The following is a 15,052-nucleotide window of genomic DNA, read 5'->3' on the forward strand; positions in this document are numbered from 1 at the left end:
CGTGTGTCTGCGACGGGTATGTTACATCAGAAGGAACACAGGAAGAGAGCATGGCGTCTACAAAAAAAGCTTCACTACACACGAGAGAGTATCCCCGAAAACTCCAGTTGCCAAACATTTTGCCCCAAGAAACCCATAGAACTCCAAGAAAATGAGATAAGGAAAAAAGGACATGATCAAAAGACAGAAGATGACCAGCCAAACCAGACGAGAGGCTCGCGCTTTCAAGCAATGTTCAGAGCCCCCCGTTCTCAGCCAACCAGTCCAGCACAGCAATGCAAAGCAGAAAAATTGCACATTTTCTTACTCAGCAGCCACAGACTTTCTCTTCTTCTTCTTCTTGGAAGGCTCTTCCGCCGCGTCAACCATATCGACGTCCTCGGCACCGACGCTCTTCCTCTTCTTGTCCTTCTTCTCTTTCTTGTCTTTCTTCTCCTTCTTGTCCTTCTTGTCCTTCTTATCCTCCTTGGGAGCCATGTGGTCGACCTGCTCAGAGTCGATGTCCATGCCTCCCTCATCGTCGTCCATAACGGCCTTGATGGCCTTGTCCATGGCATCAATGTTCTTCATTGGCTTGGTGCCCTTGGCGTACCACTCGAGGCGCTGCTCGATCTGGTCGCGCATCACCTCACCGAAACGGCGGGTTGGGTTCTCGCTGAAGTTATCGATACGGGAAGCGATCGAGCACTTGTTGGCAAGATAACGGGAGATGCGGCCCTTGACCTTGGGACCGGCCTTGCCAATGAAAGAACTTTGGTAAAGGAGACCGTACTTGGGAGTAGCGCCCTTGGTCTTGAGAGCGCGGAAAAGAGCCTTCTCGGCACCGAGAATCTGGAGGGTAGAGGCGGGGTACTTGGCGAGGTTGGTCAAGGAACCGGCGTGGGAGATAAGGCGGGCAGCAACGGGAGTGCCGAGGATGACCTGGAGGTTAGGAGCAACATCGCCCATCTTCTTGTCGAGGGACTCGGCGAGGATGCGTCTGTAGTCGGCCATCTCGGCCACGTTGGAGGCGAGGTCCTTGATCATGGCAAGATCAGTCTCGCTGATGTCCTGACCCATGGAGACCTTGGCGGCCTGGATAACGGCCTCGGCCTTGTCCTGGTCCTGGTTGAGAACGTTGGCGATCTCGTCAACGCTCTCGTCAGTGAGAGTCTTCTTGTTGCCAACGGCGATGACCATCTTGGCGTAGGTGCCGTTGTCGGAGACAATGCGGATAAGTTCGGGGAAATGCCAGCCATACCACTCTCTGACACGCATAGCGCCCTGGTTGATACCCTTGTCGAGCGCGTCGAGAGTCGCAATGCCCTGGATGATGTGGTTGTCGTTCTTGTGGACGCTGAACTTGACCTTGGCGCGGGAGTAGGCGTGGCCGAGACCGAGCTGGGCACGGTTGATATCGCCCTCCTGGAGACCCTTGAGGAGCTTACCAGCGTGGACACGGATGCCACGGAGGAGAGCAGCGACGACCTCGGAAGTCTCGGCGGATTCGCACTGGACACCGGTGAAGACAGAGGTGATCTCGCCTGCTAACCTCTTGTCGACGACGCCCAAAACAATCTTGCTCTTCTTTCCGCTGGTCTGGGGGAGGTTGAGTTCGAGGGTGTTCTTGAGGTGGTCGGGCATGATGCCTTCGGAAACGAGGTTGATGGCCTCCAAACCGTGGGCGGCAGAGCTGTTGGACTTGGTGGTTAGTGGGGGGAGAAACTCTTGTTTTCGCAAGCGCGCGTCGCTCGGAGTGCTGGTAACTCGATAAACTCACGTCCATGGGTTGAAGCTGCGCAACTGGACCATCTTGCCAAACTTGTCGAGGCTGGTCATGGCCTCCTTCACCTCGGGGAGCTGCAGACCAACGCTGTCGGCCTGGTGCACGACCTCAAAGAGGGCAAAGCCGACGGCGCTCTCGAAGAGCAGATAATTGACGGCCACCATTGTGACTATTGATTTCTCTGAAACTGTGGGATGACGGGGGAAATGCGCTGGTGGCGGGAGTACCTTGCGCAATTGATCAATTCCACCAGTCCAAGTCGGCGTGTTGTCGATAGCGAGCTGGGATATTTTTTTCTGAGCACTCTGAAGTTTTGAAATTTTTGCGGCAAGCTGTCGCGCACGAGCCATGCGGTGTGGGGTCGCGCCCGTCGCTGGTCTTGGCTTTTCAGCGCCTCTACTTTTATGGAAGCCTTGGAAGTTAGGCATTATTTTTTGGCCACTCTCCAAAACAACACTGCCAGCCGACGAAACAGCCACACAGCTGCCCCCTCCTCGGCGTCAACTCCACAGGGCTCATCAGCCACCATCAACCAAGGAACCGTCGCATCCCATCACCTGTGCTACCCCAGATCGGATCCCCCGGACCGAAGTTGTCTCAGCCCTACGGCCTTGATTATCACCAGGAAGTCCATCATTTGCTGATCAAAACCATTCACCGCCCATCATTGATCATTGGTCCTTTTGCCGATATCTCTTTCCGTTCTCAAAGGCCCAAATGCGAGCTGCGTCGAGCCATAGCTGGGTGCATGCCTCCAGCCAACATGGCCATGGATGGATGGATAAGCAAATATGCTGTGATATTCGTACCTACCGTATGATGCGAGGCGGGCTATCTGGTACACCGCATCCCGAGCTTTGGTGTTAATGTCCTTTTCGTCTTGGTCACGTTGGTCGTATGCACCTCGAGCTGACATTTCACATCTCGTCGCAACCTCACAAATCGACCATGCTTCATTCAGCGCGGACAACGGGATGCGACACAGCATACGGATAGCAGAACTTCCAGATGCCACAGCAGGTATTATTTCCAGTATACCGTCGTGTATCATGCACTGGACATCAGGAGATTGGGGGCACCCAAATAGAGCCTATGGCTGACTACTCATCAGCACAGTAATGAAGGCAGGTCGTCAAGAGGCAGCCTGCAGACACGGCACCACCACCACCAGCAAGGGGGTCCTGTAATTGGGGTCGATCTTCACAACGGTGTCTTCAACCAATCAGCACGTCAGCCACGGCCTCTACAGCCCCCAGCACGATCCAGTTGTTCGGCGTCATTGCACACCCAAGCCCACTACGACGTGATAGGCAAGCGAGTCTGACCCCCAACAGTGTGCGCAGCTGCGACAAGCGGCCCTCTTCACCGACCCCCTTTTCAGCCCTGCGAGGACACACTGCCCTCCTTCATATAATGGATGCATACATCATGGTTGCCTTGCCCGGGCCTGTGTACCTGGCAGTTTGACGGTGCTCTTGTGTAAAGGTGTTGTCTTGCTCGGGGGCCAAGTGAAACCAGTCAACCAACTGGTCTTAAACCCCGGCAATTGAGAATCCCCGCCCTCGAGTCACACTCTCCGCGCTTTCGTCGTCAGCTCTCCGTGTTGAACTCAGCGCAGCACAGAACGAGGCAGACATCATGGACTCCAATGAAGCCAGCCGAGAGGCGCCCCAAGGATCCAGCGCCGCTCTGGATGGAGTCTCTGGCATCGCCTTACCAAGACGAAGCGGCGCCATCAGACATGCCGCCGGTAGCCGGCCCATTCTTCCCACCTTGACACCTGGGGTGGGCAAAAACACCTTTGTGGCAACGCCCATTGAAGAAACGCCAGCCGATGACGACCCGAGCAGACACTCGTGGGTCTCGTTCGTTTCAGCCAGCACGGCTAGGTCCTCTGCAGTGCCAAGCATCTTTTCTCAAAGATTCTCGACCTTCTCGGCCTCTACGCGGCAGTCAATTCGTCAGTCCTTGATCGAGTCTCCCATCTCAGCCATCAGCCCTTCGTACAAGAGGCAGGACAGCATCAAGGAAGAAAACCCCTACTTCTGCACCTTCTGCAGTGATTCCTTTGCAACAAAAGAGGAGTGGAGGCTGCACGAAAATGACTACCATGACAAGCGTGAGGTGTACGCCTGCAGCACCTGTTCTGCAGTGTTTCGACGGGCCGCTTCGCTCTGGGACCACGAGAGTGACGTGCATGGAATTAAGCCCACAGATGAGCTCCCCCAGCCAGCACGCTACTCTCCCTTACGAGCTGCCTGGGGTTGCGGCTTCTGCGCTGCCCTCTTCAGATCACGTACCGACTACCTTGACCACGTTGGGAATCATTACGACGAGGGCTCAGAGCGGGTGCAATGGCAGCACTCCCTTGTCATCAAGGCTTTGCTTCAGCAACCAAAGGTAGAAGAAGCATGGGTTGCCTTGGTGGCAGAGGAGGAGACAGCACAAGGAGCAAAACTGCGCTTCATGTGGGACGAGGGCAACAGCGGCCGACTTCTCGATGCCGAAGAAGCTTCCACATTACAAGATGTCCTTGAGTTTTTCGGAAACAGTGCAATGATGGAAGCGGAGGAAGTTGCCCTCATGGCGTATGACCTTGCCCAAAAGCGGGTGGAAAGAGATGTGAGCAGGGATGTGAGCAGCGTGCTGCCGCAGCGTTATGCTCGACAGGACCCAGATGAGATTACAGAGGTCGATCCTATTTCACAATCTGAATCGTCATCCGCTAGTCACCGAGAATTACCACGCTCGGTAGACGACATGTCTCTGGCCATGTCATCCAACCTTGACATCCCCTTTTCTTCAAATCTGGCCAAATCAAGCTTCTCATCACTGATTGCGGACAAGATTGCTCGAGAGTCTTCGGCACAAATGCCATCAGCAACCGTTGGAGACAGCATTGCGAGACCCTCCTCAGTACCAGCTGTTCTTTCTAAAGCCCGCCCTGCTCCTAGCATCGCTCTTCGAAACGCAACAGCGCGAGGAAATCTTCGTCGCATTGATAGCGGCCTTCCAAGGGCACCTACGCCTCAGCCTGACCAGCGCCGAGGCAACACCCCACCACGCCCGAACCTGATTGCCAATAGAAATGGCATAGCAGTAATGAGCCCAACTCAAGATCCATCTACGACTAGTCACCTTCCCGCACATGTACTTGTTGCTCGAGCGAGCCCGCTATCCTCGATCCGCCCACACACAAGCTCCAGTACACTCTCAAGCCACGCAAAGGACAACGCCAAGTGGCTAGATGACAGCACGAGCGAGACAGTGTCGGAAGACAGCGTGTCAGACACTGACTCTTGGTTGGAACATGACGGTTTGTCTGCAGCAGCAAAGACATGGAAGTCGACCTTTAACCAAACAGTAGAGCTTGGCATGGGAGCACTTTGGACGCGCTATAATCATGACTGGAACGCTCTTATTGTTCAGTGTGTGGGCGAGGCAGGAAGAAGTAGCAGCTCCCCGCACTACCGCGACACGACGGGGAGGGTTCGAAAGGGGACCTCTTCCAGGCAAAACAAGAACCTGCGGCCTGGCGGGCGCTATCCAATCGATGATGAGGACGAGGACGATGACGACGGTGAGGGGCAGCGGCCTGGTTCATCGCTGTCTAAGCGAAGTTCTTTATCCACAAAAAGATTTGCATGCCCCTTCCGTAAGCATGATCCACACAAGTACAGCCTTCAGGAACATGAAGTGTGTGCCGTCAGATCATGGGGAACCATCTCCAGACTCAAGTAGGTGGCTCTGGTCTCGAGACGGTGAGCAAAGGCTAACAAACCCTATCCAGAGAGCATCTCTATCGCCGTCACTACAAGATCCACTGCCAACGATGCAAGCAAATGTTTGGGGATTTCAAAGAATTGCAGGGCCATGAGATGTCACCACAGGGGTGTGAGCTCGTTCCCGGTCCGCCGCCTTGCGATATTTCAACTCTCCAAGAAAAGCAACTGAAATCACGAAAACACAATGCCCGGCGAAAGACAGACGAGGAGAAGTGGGTAGAGATATACCAGCTTCTATTCCCTAACGAGGAAATACCATCGTCGCCATGTGAGTGCATCCATCAGGATCCAACACTCGCCTAAAGGGAGGTTAGATCGCTGATTTTGATGCCAGATCCCGAAGTCGCCGAAGATATGGGCCCAATATCATCCGAGGCCCAATCCAGCATGCACTTTCAGCACTTTCTTCTCCGCACCTTGCCGAGCCTTTTTACGCAGACTGCGGAGGCGCAGTTTCAGCGACCGATTGCGCCACACGAAGCACTGAGGATGGACAGTATACCGAAAATCATTGAAGGGGCGCTTCAGAAGGCTTTCCTGGAATGGGAAGCCAGGGGCAATAATATTGTCTCTGCGGACCGTTCAGCTGTTTCAATGAGCTTTATACCCGAGATTGTGCCTGAGATGGTACCTCTGAATATTCCATACAGCTATGCGCCCGCGTCGACCTACCAGACACCCCCAATGTCAGCCGCTCCCAGCGCCGACCATAGCTTCCTCTCTGGGAATCTCGGGGGCATGGGTGGATTCACGCCAGACACAAACGATGACGACTCTGGGTTCGTGGACAATAGTTTCCAGTTCCAGCCAGGGCCACCAGCCACCTATGCTGGGTTTGTGCCTCAGTATGATACTAGTAGCGACTGGCAGACAGGCCTTGGGCTGATGAACGTTGGTGATACCGACATGGGGTTTGGGAATAATATGAACGTGGGCGGTCACTATCCTGGGTTTTCACAGGGTTAAGTCTTGGACGGGTCGACTTATGTTACTGCCGTTGTAGAGAATCTAGCGCAAGCATTCTTTTACCCACCTCCCTACCTACCTCAAGAATGATTTTACACCAGTTGACCAATCGAATCGCACTGATAAGCATCGCATTTGCTATACCCCTAACCCTCTTTTGGAACGAAACACCTGGCAGCAATCGACTCGGCCACCAATACACGGACTGACCTGACCATTCAAGCAAAAACGCCACATCACAACGACAATTAAATGAAGCACATCTTCTCTTAACACCATCAAAACCTTCTCAGCAACCATGTCTCGCAAGCTCAAGTCGAGTCTTTCCGTGGCAGTCAAAGGCTGGTCAATGGAAAGATACCAGATCTGCTGGTAAGAAACCCGCACAGTCGCAAGAACCGCGCCACTAATTCAATCAAACAGTGATCAACATCACAGTCTCAGCCGAGGTCGCCACGGTGTGCCTCGTGTACAAGACAAGCCGAGCAATGATTTCCGTACCTACCGACCAACAACGACTACGGGACTGCAAATCAAGTGTCGGGTGATATCACCGGGATTCCTTAACGCGATTATTTACTCCAAGGATGCGAGAGAACCGGGCAGCAGCAAGAGACCTTTTACCACCAATGCCAAGAGAGCGCACCAACTAGATGGGGAGCTAGACGAGCAAGCTGGCCCGACTCTCTTGCCCGAGCAACAAGATGTCGTCGACCATGCAATCGCCGGCCGCAACATCTTCTTCACGGGGCCTGCAGGCTGCGGCAAGTCAACCGTCCTGCGTGAGGTGCGCAAACGTCTCGAAGAAGAGAGGATGACGGTCTGTGTCATGGCACCGACAGGGATCGTGGCTCTCGCTATCCGTGGTACGACAACCTGGTCTTTTGCTGGCTGGACACCAAATTCCACCAGAATACCCTTGGAAGATCTCCCCCACACGGATTCCATGACTTTGAAACGGCTTTTGAAAGTAGATGTCATCATAATTGATGAGATTAGCATGATAGAAAACAACTTCTTCGAAAGACTCGACTTCCTGCTGAGGCACATACAGAGCAGGGACTCCGGCCGGCGGGACGAACCATTTGGTGGCATTCAAGTCATTATCACTGGCGACTTCTGTCAACTTCCTCCCATCAAGCCCTTCCAGCACTGCTTCAACTGTGGAAGAGAACTTAGGAAACCGAAAGAGGGGATAGACTCAACCGTTGACAAGCCACTTAGCACTCGAATTTGCGTACCTTGCGATCTAACCTTCAAGGAGGAGGATAAGTTTGCCTTCAGTAGCGCCGCCTGGAGTCACTGCAACTTTGTGAATATTCACCTTAAAGCCATTCATCGTCAGAAAGATCCAGCCTTCATCGCCCTCCTCCAGAAATGCCGACTCGGAATTCCGTTCTCCAACCACGACATCATGGCCCTCACCCGCCCCAAACCGACTCTTTCTCAAGACAATGCCGTCAAACTCTTCCCAGTCCGCGCCGACGTCTGGGAGACCAACCACGAGGCCTTCGAGGAACTTGAAACCCCGCCTATCATCTTTAAATGTCACGACGGTTTTGCGGGGAGCTGGGAACACTCCCTCGAATACGGCAAGCGCCTCGATGACGGTACCCTCCAATTTCTCGATCAGCACCGTTTCGACCGCAAGCTCAGATTGAAAAAAGGTATGCGAGTCCTCCTCCTCGCCAGCTTGGACTCAGACCTTCGTAATGGCTCCCAAGGGACACTTGTCGGCTATGAACCTTTTCGCAGTTGGACGAAGCTCCCCACCTGGAACACTGGCACTATTAGGGGAAAGCACGCTGAAGTTAGAGAGAAACTGGTTAGGGAATTTGCGTCGATGCACAAGAGCAAATTAAAGCAGGGCGGTTTCGGCTGGCCCATTGTCGCTTTTGACAACGGGGTGACTAAAACTATATACCCTGAGTGTGACATCCACGTGGTCGGGTATGAGAGCCCGTACTCCACAGTCTCCCGCACACAAATACCCTTGACGGCGGGGTATGCGCTCACTATCCACAAGGCACAGGGCATGACACTGGACAAAGTAATTGTGGACGTTTCGAAGGTGTTTGTGGACAAGCAAATCTACGTCGCGCTTTCTAGGGCCAGATCGCTGAACGGGCTGCAGGTGATAGGATTGACTAGGGAAAGTGTGGGCTTCGACGATGGCGAGGATTCAGAGAAGGTCAGGAAGTTTTTAAGGGACAGTTTTGGGGAGGAAGTGGTGACATACTGACTGGGCAGTTGGTGTAAATGTGATGGAGTTTGAACAGGTACCGAGCAATGTACCTGAAGTGTAGAGTACATGTCGGTTTAGATGTTGTGAAATTCGACAAGATATCACAGTATCTATGAAAGTGTGGTCTGAGTGGGATAGCTCCGACAGTGTGAGATGTCAAGATTATAAAGTGTCTCGTTATTTACAAGAAGATGCAGATTGCAGTGAACTCCAATGGACGTAATGTTCGAGAATCTGCGATGAAAAAGATGACATAACCTGGGTACCTATAACAGAGTATAGGTAGACTGGACCCCATCAACCGGTCATCAAATATTCATCAATACTCTTCGTCATCACAGGCAAGCAAGCTTTCAATGTTATTCTAACAATGGTATGATTCAAGGCCGAGAAATATGATGCAACAAATAAGCTAGGCGCAACTCGAAGATATTGGCAAAGATTAAGCTGCGCATTCTTATGAACCTAAACGAAAGCGAGCGACAACAGCCCATTTTCTTTCCCTGTTTTCTTCTTGGCAGCCTCAACAAAGAAGACAGTCAGCCACTCAGGCACCAACACCAGGGAGAGCGGGAAGCCCTATTGTCACTCCAGTCAGCACACATTCACACTTCAACATCATCGTCAACCAGGGTCAAACTCACAGCTGTCATAATCCTCCTTCGCGTTCGGCTTGACGGCGCACCGTCTAGCGTTGTCCAAGCTCTGCGTCCTCAAGTTGGCGCAGCTGGCGCCGAAGCAGCCAGAGGTGTCCATCGCCCTTTGCAAGCTGTCGTCCTTCCAGCCAAAGACGTAATCGGCGTGCTGGCCGAGACCGGTAGGGTCGCCGGTGGAGAGGACGAAGGGCTGGGAGCCGTCGGCGGGCCAGTCGGCACGGTTGGCGAACTTGGAGGTGTCCCAGAAGACCTCGTACATGAGCTGGGGGATGCGGACGGGGTGGGAGGCGGGGCAGTTGCCACCAAGGGAGAGGAAGTCGGCTGGGCCGGAGGTGGGGTAGGCTACGTGGTCTTGGTGGTTGGGGGTGTCACTGAGGAGATGTTAGATGCGTTCAATATGGTTGTGAAGACAAAGGGACCTACAGGTTCTTGCCATCCCAGCAGGTGGGGAAGTGGATGTTGGAGCGGATGCCACCGGGGCAGGGCTTGGTGGGGAAGGCCTCGGTGTCATAATTGTTGTCCATGCAAGGGGCACCAACATCACCCTGGTGGTTGGGGCCGGAGTAGCATCTGAAGCAGTTTTGACGACGGAGCTTCTGGTCGGGGCGGGAGCGGACGTTGGGGTCACCGACGAGCATGCGGAAGCCGGGCTTGAAGGCCGTGATGCGGCCGGGCTGGGCCGAAACGTAGTAGATCAAAATACCGCCGTTGATCTGGGTTGAGAACCTGTCGTTGAACTGCAATGGGGCAGAGAACTGGGGGACACGCTTGTAGGACCCGTTGCGGGCCTTGAAGTAGAGGTTGGCGGTCCAGTAGTTGGAGAAATCGTCCGCGAAGGAGCACGTTGTGCAGGTGGAGTGCTGGGCGATATCGTCGGTGGGCATAGTGGCGTTGAAGGCGTTACCACCAATAATTTGGTGGATGTGAGGCGAGGGGATCTGGCCGGGGTTGACAAGGGGGTCGATGCGGTCGATGACGAGCTGGGTGCAGCCGAATCGAAGCATGGTCAGACCGCCAGGGCCACCGAACTGGGGGTTTGGGCTGGCCTTGGGGGCCGCCTCGGCCAGAGCCGCAAGGAAGAGCGACGTCCAAAGCATCTTTGCTTTTCTCCTTGGTCTTGATCTGTGTCTGACAACAGCAGCCTTCGCTGGGAACGATGGGAAAGAGGTGGTGACTGTGGAACAGTTGCTGAACCAGAACTTCAACCAGGGACGATGATGATGGTCATTCGGGGGATCACGTTTATATCTCTTTTCTTGGGCTTTCTTTGGAGCCGCCAAAACGTGGTATTCTCCATTTCTTCCAAGATTGTTCCATTCGGAAGCAACTGCCGTCGTACCAGACGGACTGGGTGAAATGCCGAGCACATGGCAGCCATCTGGCCGCCAGTACGGGGTCGATATTGAAGGCGACAATATCCAAATAGATTTGGCGGGTGATAGAAACCTTTTCGGCGGCAATCCTCCCTTGATCGCGTTGTGTGTGGGGTCAATAAACAAGGTACCCCTTTTAGTGGTGGTTTTGGCATCTGACCAATTGGAGGGTGCGGAACCGACGTCATCCAGGGTGGTCTCCCCTGATCAGGCTGAGTATGCGGCAGATTTGTGATAGGACAGCCAGTTCATATACAAGGAGCGTCTATACAATGACTGGGCAGGCAAGTTCTAGGAGTTGCCACATTGGGCAAAGAGAGACAGGTCTCGATGCAAAAGAGTGGGAAGGCCAAGAGGCCGAAACATGACAGGAGCTGGGGTAAATAGATAAAGCCATGTGGTATGCCACACACAGACCTTGACTTCGGCGGCTGTGATGCCCACGTTGCCACTGCGGCAACGGGCACACATGAGTAGCGAGGACTACAGAGGTTTGTGGTTGGAAGGATAAATTCTACCGTCCAGCGAAACGCTACAGCAAAACGTGGCATCCCATCGGGCGGCCCGAAAAGAAGAGGAGGGATCAACCTGGGTAGATGGGAAGGTGAAAAAGGTGGGAAGCATTGGTGTGATGTGATGCTATGCTGGATGTGGGATACCGGGTCCAGCGAGTTGGGCGGTTGAATGGGTCCCGGTGGCTTTTTCTGTTGTCCGTTTATTGTGTAGCACACACACATTTGTCTAGTGCAAACTGAACCAAATGATCTCCAGACTCTGATCTTGATCGTAAGAGGGATGCCGAGATCGCTGTGGTTAGTGTACGGTCAACAATCTCTGCCAGCCTGGTTTCAGCCCGCTCATGTTAATGTTGGGCCGCTGTCTGCCAAGTGTTTTGCTTTCTGACATGCCAGCGGCAGTCGTGAATAGCAGGCATCACGAAATCTAGAATGTTCGTCTCGGCCCAACATTGTTCAAATATATTGCCGTCGAGACCTTCACGTGAACTCAGAAGGCGTTGATCCAGTCGATTTGTCAGGAGACGCCAACTCTGGTGGTCTTTAGCGTGGTGTTGACATCATCCGTGCTCTTTAAATTGAACACCTGAGAGTTGTTGGAGAGACTGATGTTGACTCTGGAGTCTTCCAAGACGGCCTGACTGCCACCCGAGCATGAGCCCGAGAGCGCGCAGATGTCCTCGCAATGTATTTTCGGCTGTCTTTTCCGAGTGTTCTCCTTCGTGATCTCGTTTCAAGAGAAACCGAACCTTTCCCTGCAAAGCAAAGCAGCTGGTCGCTCAACCTGGTCACCATTTCGTGCTTGCTTGCATCGCTAGCTGTTGACGAGGCCCTTGGTGTTTTGTACCTCTTGCCGAACTCCGGTTTCGAGGCCGCCATCCTTTCACCTGTCTCCCAGTCTTTGGTCCTGTGAATATTCGCGCCCTCGATCTCTATGACTCTGTTAGTCCAAGGCCAAAACTGCGAGATGACCAATGGACAAAGCTCAAGGTAAGGTTGGGCAGCCCCTTCCCTTAATGGGTTTCACCATTCCTGCCATGAAAATTTGATAGCCATAAAGACTTTGTCACTGATCCAAAATCCCAACATCAGCCTTCACCTCTCCGTCAGAAGATCACTTAACTCACATACCAAACACTCCACGTGTTCACGCCCTTTTCCTTCCTTTCGTACTCCAGGTCGTAAAAACCGTTGTGTACAGTCACATTTGGGTTATGGATGTGCGAAACCCCAGAAGACATATTGCTTAATATGTTCAAGTCGTAATGCCAAACCGGGACAAGTGGTCCAGTGCAACCCCTCACCTCACCCTCGGAAGAAGACCACTCGTGATCATCAAACGTGGTAACCGTTGTCTTGGCGACAACCCTAACCCTTTTCCTGGCTCGCCCCTTTTCACCCCTTGAGTGCCCAGGCCTCGGACTTGAACTCGGAGGCGCTGTTGCAAATTGGGAAAGCATGCAGTTTTGCTAGTTGAGTTTGAGCCTTAACAATTGCCTTACTGTCAGCCTCTCTGCAGTCGTGATACAAGCCACATTCATGGTTGCATTCAGCAAGGCTGCGCCTCAATGAGATGTGATGAGGGGGAGAGGCCGCCGGGGTTGGACCGGATAAATGCACGGGTTATTCCGCGCCATTGGAGATCAACGTCTATGCCATGATTGAGTTGGGCGCATAACCTGTGATATTATTCACGATTTGTGAGACATAATTCTGGAAGTTGCCGAGTCTATGCGTCAGACAGGGCAATAACAAGCTGCTGGTTATCATCATGGGACATCTTTCCACCATTGTATGCTCATTTCCCCTCACTGACCTATCTTAGTGACTTCTGATCATGCTTACATTCCCACAGGGGCAGACCATCAAAGATGTCACAGGCAAATTTATGATGTTGATCGTGGGTGCAACCGGTAGGGCTTTACTCAGTGAAATCAATCTCTCAACCCCTTTACTAAGACTAGCGCAAAGCGGCAACCCGAGCCTCTCACGCCGACGGTGTTGACTGCGTACCGTACGACCCCAATGGTCCACCACCAAAGAAGGGGGCCGTGAAAGATGTTCAAGTTGCGGAGGAACATATCGGATCAAATGGCAAGGCTAAAATCAAATGGTACGAGTAGTAGTAGATCTTAATTCCAGCAAACAATGATAATAACATGAAGCTTCATGAAAAGAGTGTCTGAAATAGTTGGCAAAAAAAGAAAGTTTTCCATCATCCTCCTCCACCCACCTCAGCCATTCCAAAAACCAATACGTTCCCGCCACTCATGATCCCAATCTAGCACCGCACCTGCGTAACAAAAGCTCCATTGTAATTCACCTGCCTGTTGGGAACAATAGCAGCGCCCACGGCAGTATTCCCGTTGAAAGCCTGGCAACGGGCGTTACTCGGTCCACTGACGATAAGGGCCGAGAAGAGGGGGCCATTGCGGTTGAAGACGCCGCCTCCGGCGCGGATTTCGCGCTGGATAAAGGTGGTTTGGCGCTCGATCTCGAACTGGACCCGGACGACGGATTGGCGGGCCTCGAGGGCGGGCTCAACCTCGGCCGCTGGGGCGGGAGCGGGAGCCGCGGTGGCGAGGGTGATGAGGAGGGTGGTGAGGAGGTTTTTGAGCTGCATTTTGATAGTTGGAGGTGGTAGTTTGGTTGGCTGGCTTACGGAAGTTGGAAGAAAATGTTGACAGGAATAGTGATGGTGGTGAGGATGGAGGGAGGGTTGAGTACAAGTCGATGGTGAGTTATATACTTGCCATCCAGATTGTGCTCGACAAGACATTTTTAGGATGCTATACGAGTCGTACCAAGAGGCTGTTGACACATGTAGACATCGCCTCATCACCGGAAGAGGAAGGACCCGAGCTTGTGTCATTGTCGTTGGCTCTCGTTGGGTAACCGGTTCGACGTGATAGCATCAAGACCTTACGCGTCGTCGGAGTAGACACTAGCAAACAATGATGCCAAGCATCCTTTTGGCAGTGTCCATAAGGTAGGTGATCTCGATCATGATTCGCCAGTGACCATTATTCGCGAGAGGACACAAGAGAGCATGTTTATCTGAGGTCAGACCAACAGTCATGGTGTTGGTGCTGGTCGTCGTCAAAACTATTGCAATAGGCTTACCGTGCTATATTGGACCCAGAGTTTAGTTCTTGACAAAACAGTCCCTAATTTTCGCTGCGCTTCCGGACAACCTATTAACAGATGACGTGACCTAAACTCGACCTGTCATATTCTCATTTTCTATTTATGGTGGGTATTTTAGTTGGTATAAGATGGAGCCTTGCATCTCTTCGGTCAACCTTCGGAGAGAAAGTGGCTCGTTGTCAGACAACATGTCAGCTCCACTCTAAACTTGGCATCATTGCATTCCCTTGGGACCTCGGATGGTAAGCACTCCGCATTCCGTCATCCTTCTTGTGACACAGTGCCAGACAGTTCATAATGGGGACCAGAGGCAAAATAAATAAGGCATCCACCCATGGCACCTACTGTCACGGCAGGCCGGACCACTGCACCATACCCACTGTGATTGCTATCAAAAGCTACAAGTGAGCCAAGCTTCCTGGCTTGGCTCGCTCCAGTGAAATATATATGGTGACGCCGCCACAGCCGTCACACCTACCTGGTAGTGAAACAACCGAAACTGGCAGTAAGGAACGGCTTGACTGGATGGAGCAATCGCAGAGAGTATCAGGCTTCTAAACCAAATATCTGAACATGTAATCTAGAGCATAGATACTTGGG

At 52.8% G+C, this 15,052-nt stretch overlaps 6 protein-coding genes across 6 annotated transcripts; 3 read left to right on the forward strand and 3 right to left on the reverse strand.

The window, feature by feature from the left end:
* Positions 1-12: 12 nt before the first annotated feature.
* On the reverse strand, positions 13-2,118 carry nop56 (Nucleolar protein 56). The gene is made up of 2 exons (XM_062891683.1): positions 1,760-2,118; positions 13-1,672 (listed from the first exon to the last, which is right to left on the reverse strand). The coding sequence occupies exons 1-2, from the start codon at positions 2,113-2,115 to the stop codon at positions 304-306; spliced, it is 1,725 nt and encodes a 574-aa protein (XP_062741809.1). The 5' UTR covers positions 2,116-2,118; the 3' UTR covers positions 13-303.
* A 90-nt stretch (positions 2,119-2,208) lies between these two features.
* Positions 2,209-5,853, forward strand: QC762_512940 (uncharacterized protein; the record flags this gene model as incomplete). The annotated part of the gene is made up of 3 exons (XM_062891682.1): positions 2,209-2,785; positions 2,877-5,502; positions 5,556-5,853. Exons 2-3 carry the CDS (start codon positions 3,404-3,406, stop codon positions 5,851-5,853), a joined length of 2,397 nt encoding a protein of 798 aa, XP_062741810.1. The 5' UTR covers positions 2,209-2,785; positions 2,877-3,403.
* A 961-nt stretch (positions 5,854-6,814) lies between these two features.
* On the forward strand, positions 6,815-8,965 carry QC762_512930 (uncharacterized protein; the record flags this gene model as incomplete). The annotated part of the gene is made up of 2 exons (XM_062891681.1): positions 6,815-6,888; positions 6,940-8,965. 2 exons carry the CDS (start codon positions 6,815-6,817, stop codon positions 8,756-8,758), a joined length of 1,893 nt encoding a protein of 630 aa, XP_062741811.1. The 3' UTR covers positions 8,759-8,965.
* Positions 8,966-9,081: 116 nt separating this feature from the next.
* On the reverse strand, positions 9,082-12,842 carry QC762_0077300 (uncharacterized protein). The gene is made up of 4 exons (XM_062883843.1): positions 12,433-12,842; positions 9,841-12,237; positions 9,406-9,788; positions 9,082-9,340 (listed from the first exon to the last, which is right to left on the reverse strand). The coding sequence occupies exons 2-4, from the start codon at positions 10,512-10,514 to the stop codon at positions 9,309-9,311; spliced, it is 1,089 nt and encodes a 362-aa protein (XP_062741812.1). The 5' UTR covers positions 10,515-12,237; positions 12,433-12,842; the 3' UTR covers positions 9,082-9,308.
* An 84-nt stretch (positions 12,843-12,926) lies between these two features.
* Positions 12,927-13,472, forward strand: QC762_512915 (uncharacterized protein). Its single transcript, XM_062891680.1, has 3 exons — positions 12,927-13,097; positions 13,161-13,218; positions 13,277-13,472. Exons 1-3 carry the CDS (start codon positions 13,077-13,079, stop codon positions 13,426-13,428), a joined length of 231 nt encoding a protein of 76 aa, XP_062741813.1. The 5' UTR covers positions 12,927-13,076; the 3' UTR covers positions 13,429-13,472.
* A 114-nt stretch (positions 13,473-13,586) lies between these two features.
* QC762_0077320 (uncharacterized protein) lies at positions 13,587-13,928 on the reverse strand (the record flags this gene model as incomplete). The annotated part of the gene is made up of 1 exon (XM_062883844.1): positions 13,587-13,928. The coding sequence occupies one exon, from the start codon at positions 13,926-13,928 to the stop codon at positions 13,587-13,589; it is 342 nt and encodes a 113-aa protein (XP_062741814.1).
* Positions 13,929-15,052: the final 1,124 nt, after the last annotated feature.

This window comes from Podospora pseudocomata, chromosome 5 (assembly GCF_035222375.1).
Source record: "Podospora pseudocomata strain CBS 415.72m chromosome 5, whole genome shotgun sequence".
NCBI lineage: Eukaryota > Fungi > Ascomycota > Sordariomycetes > Sordariales > Podosporaceae > Podospora > Podospora pseudocomata.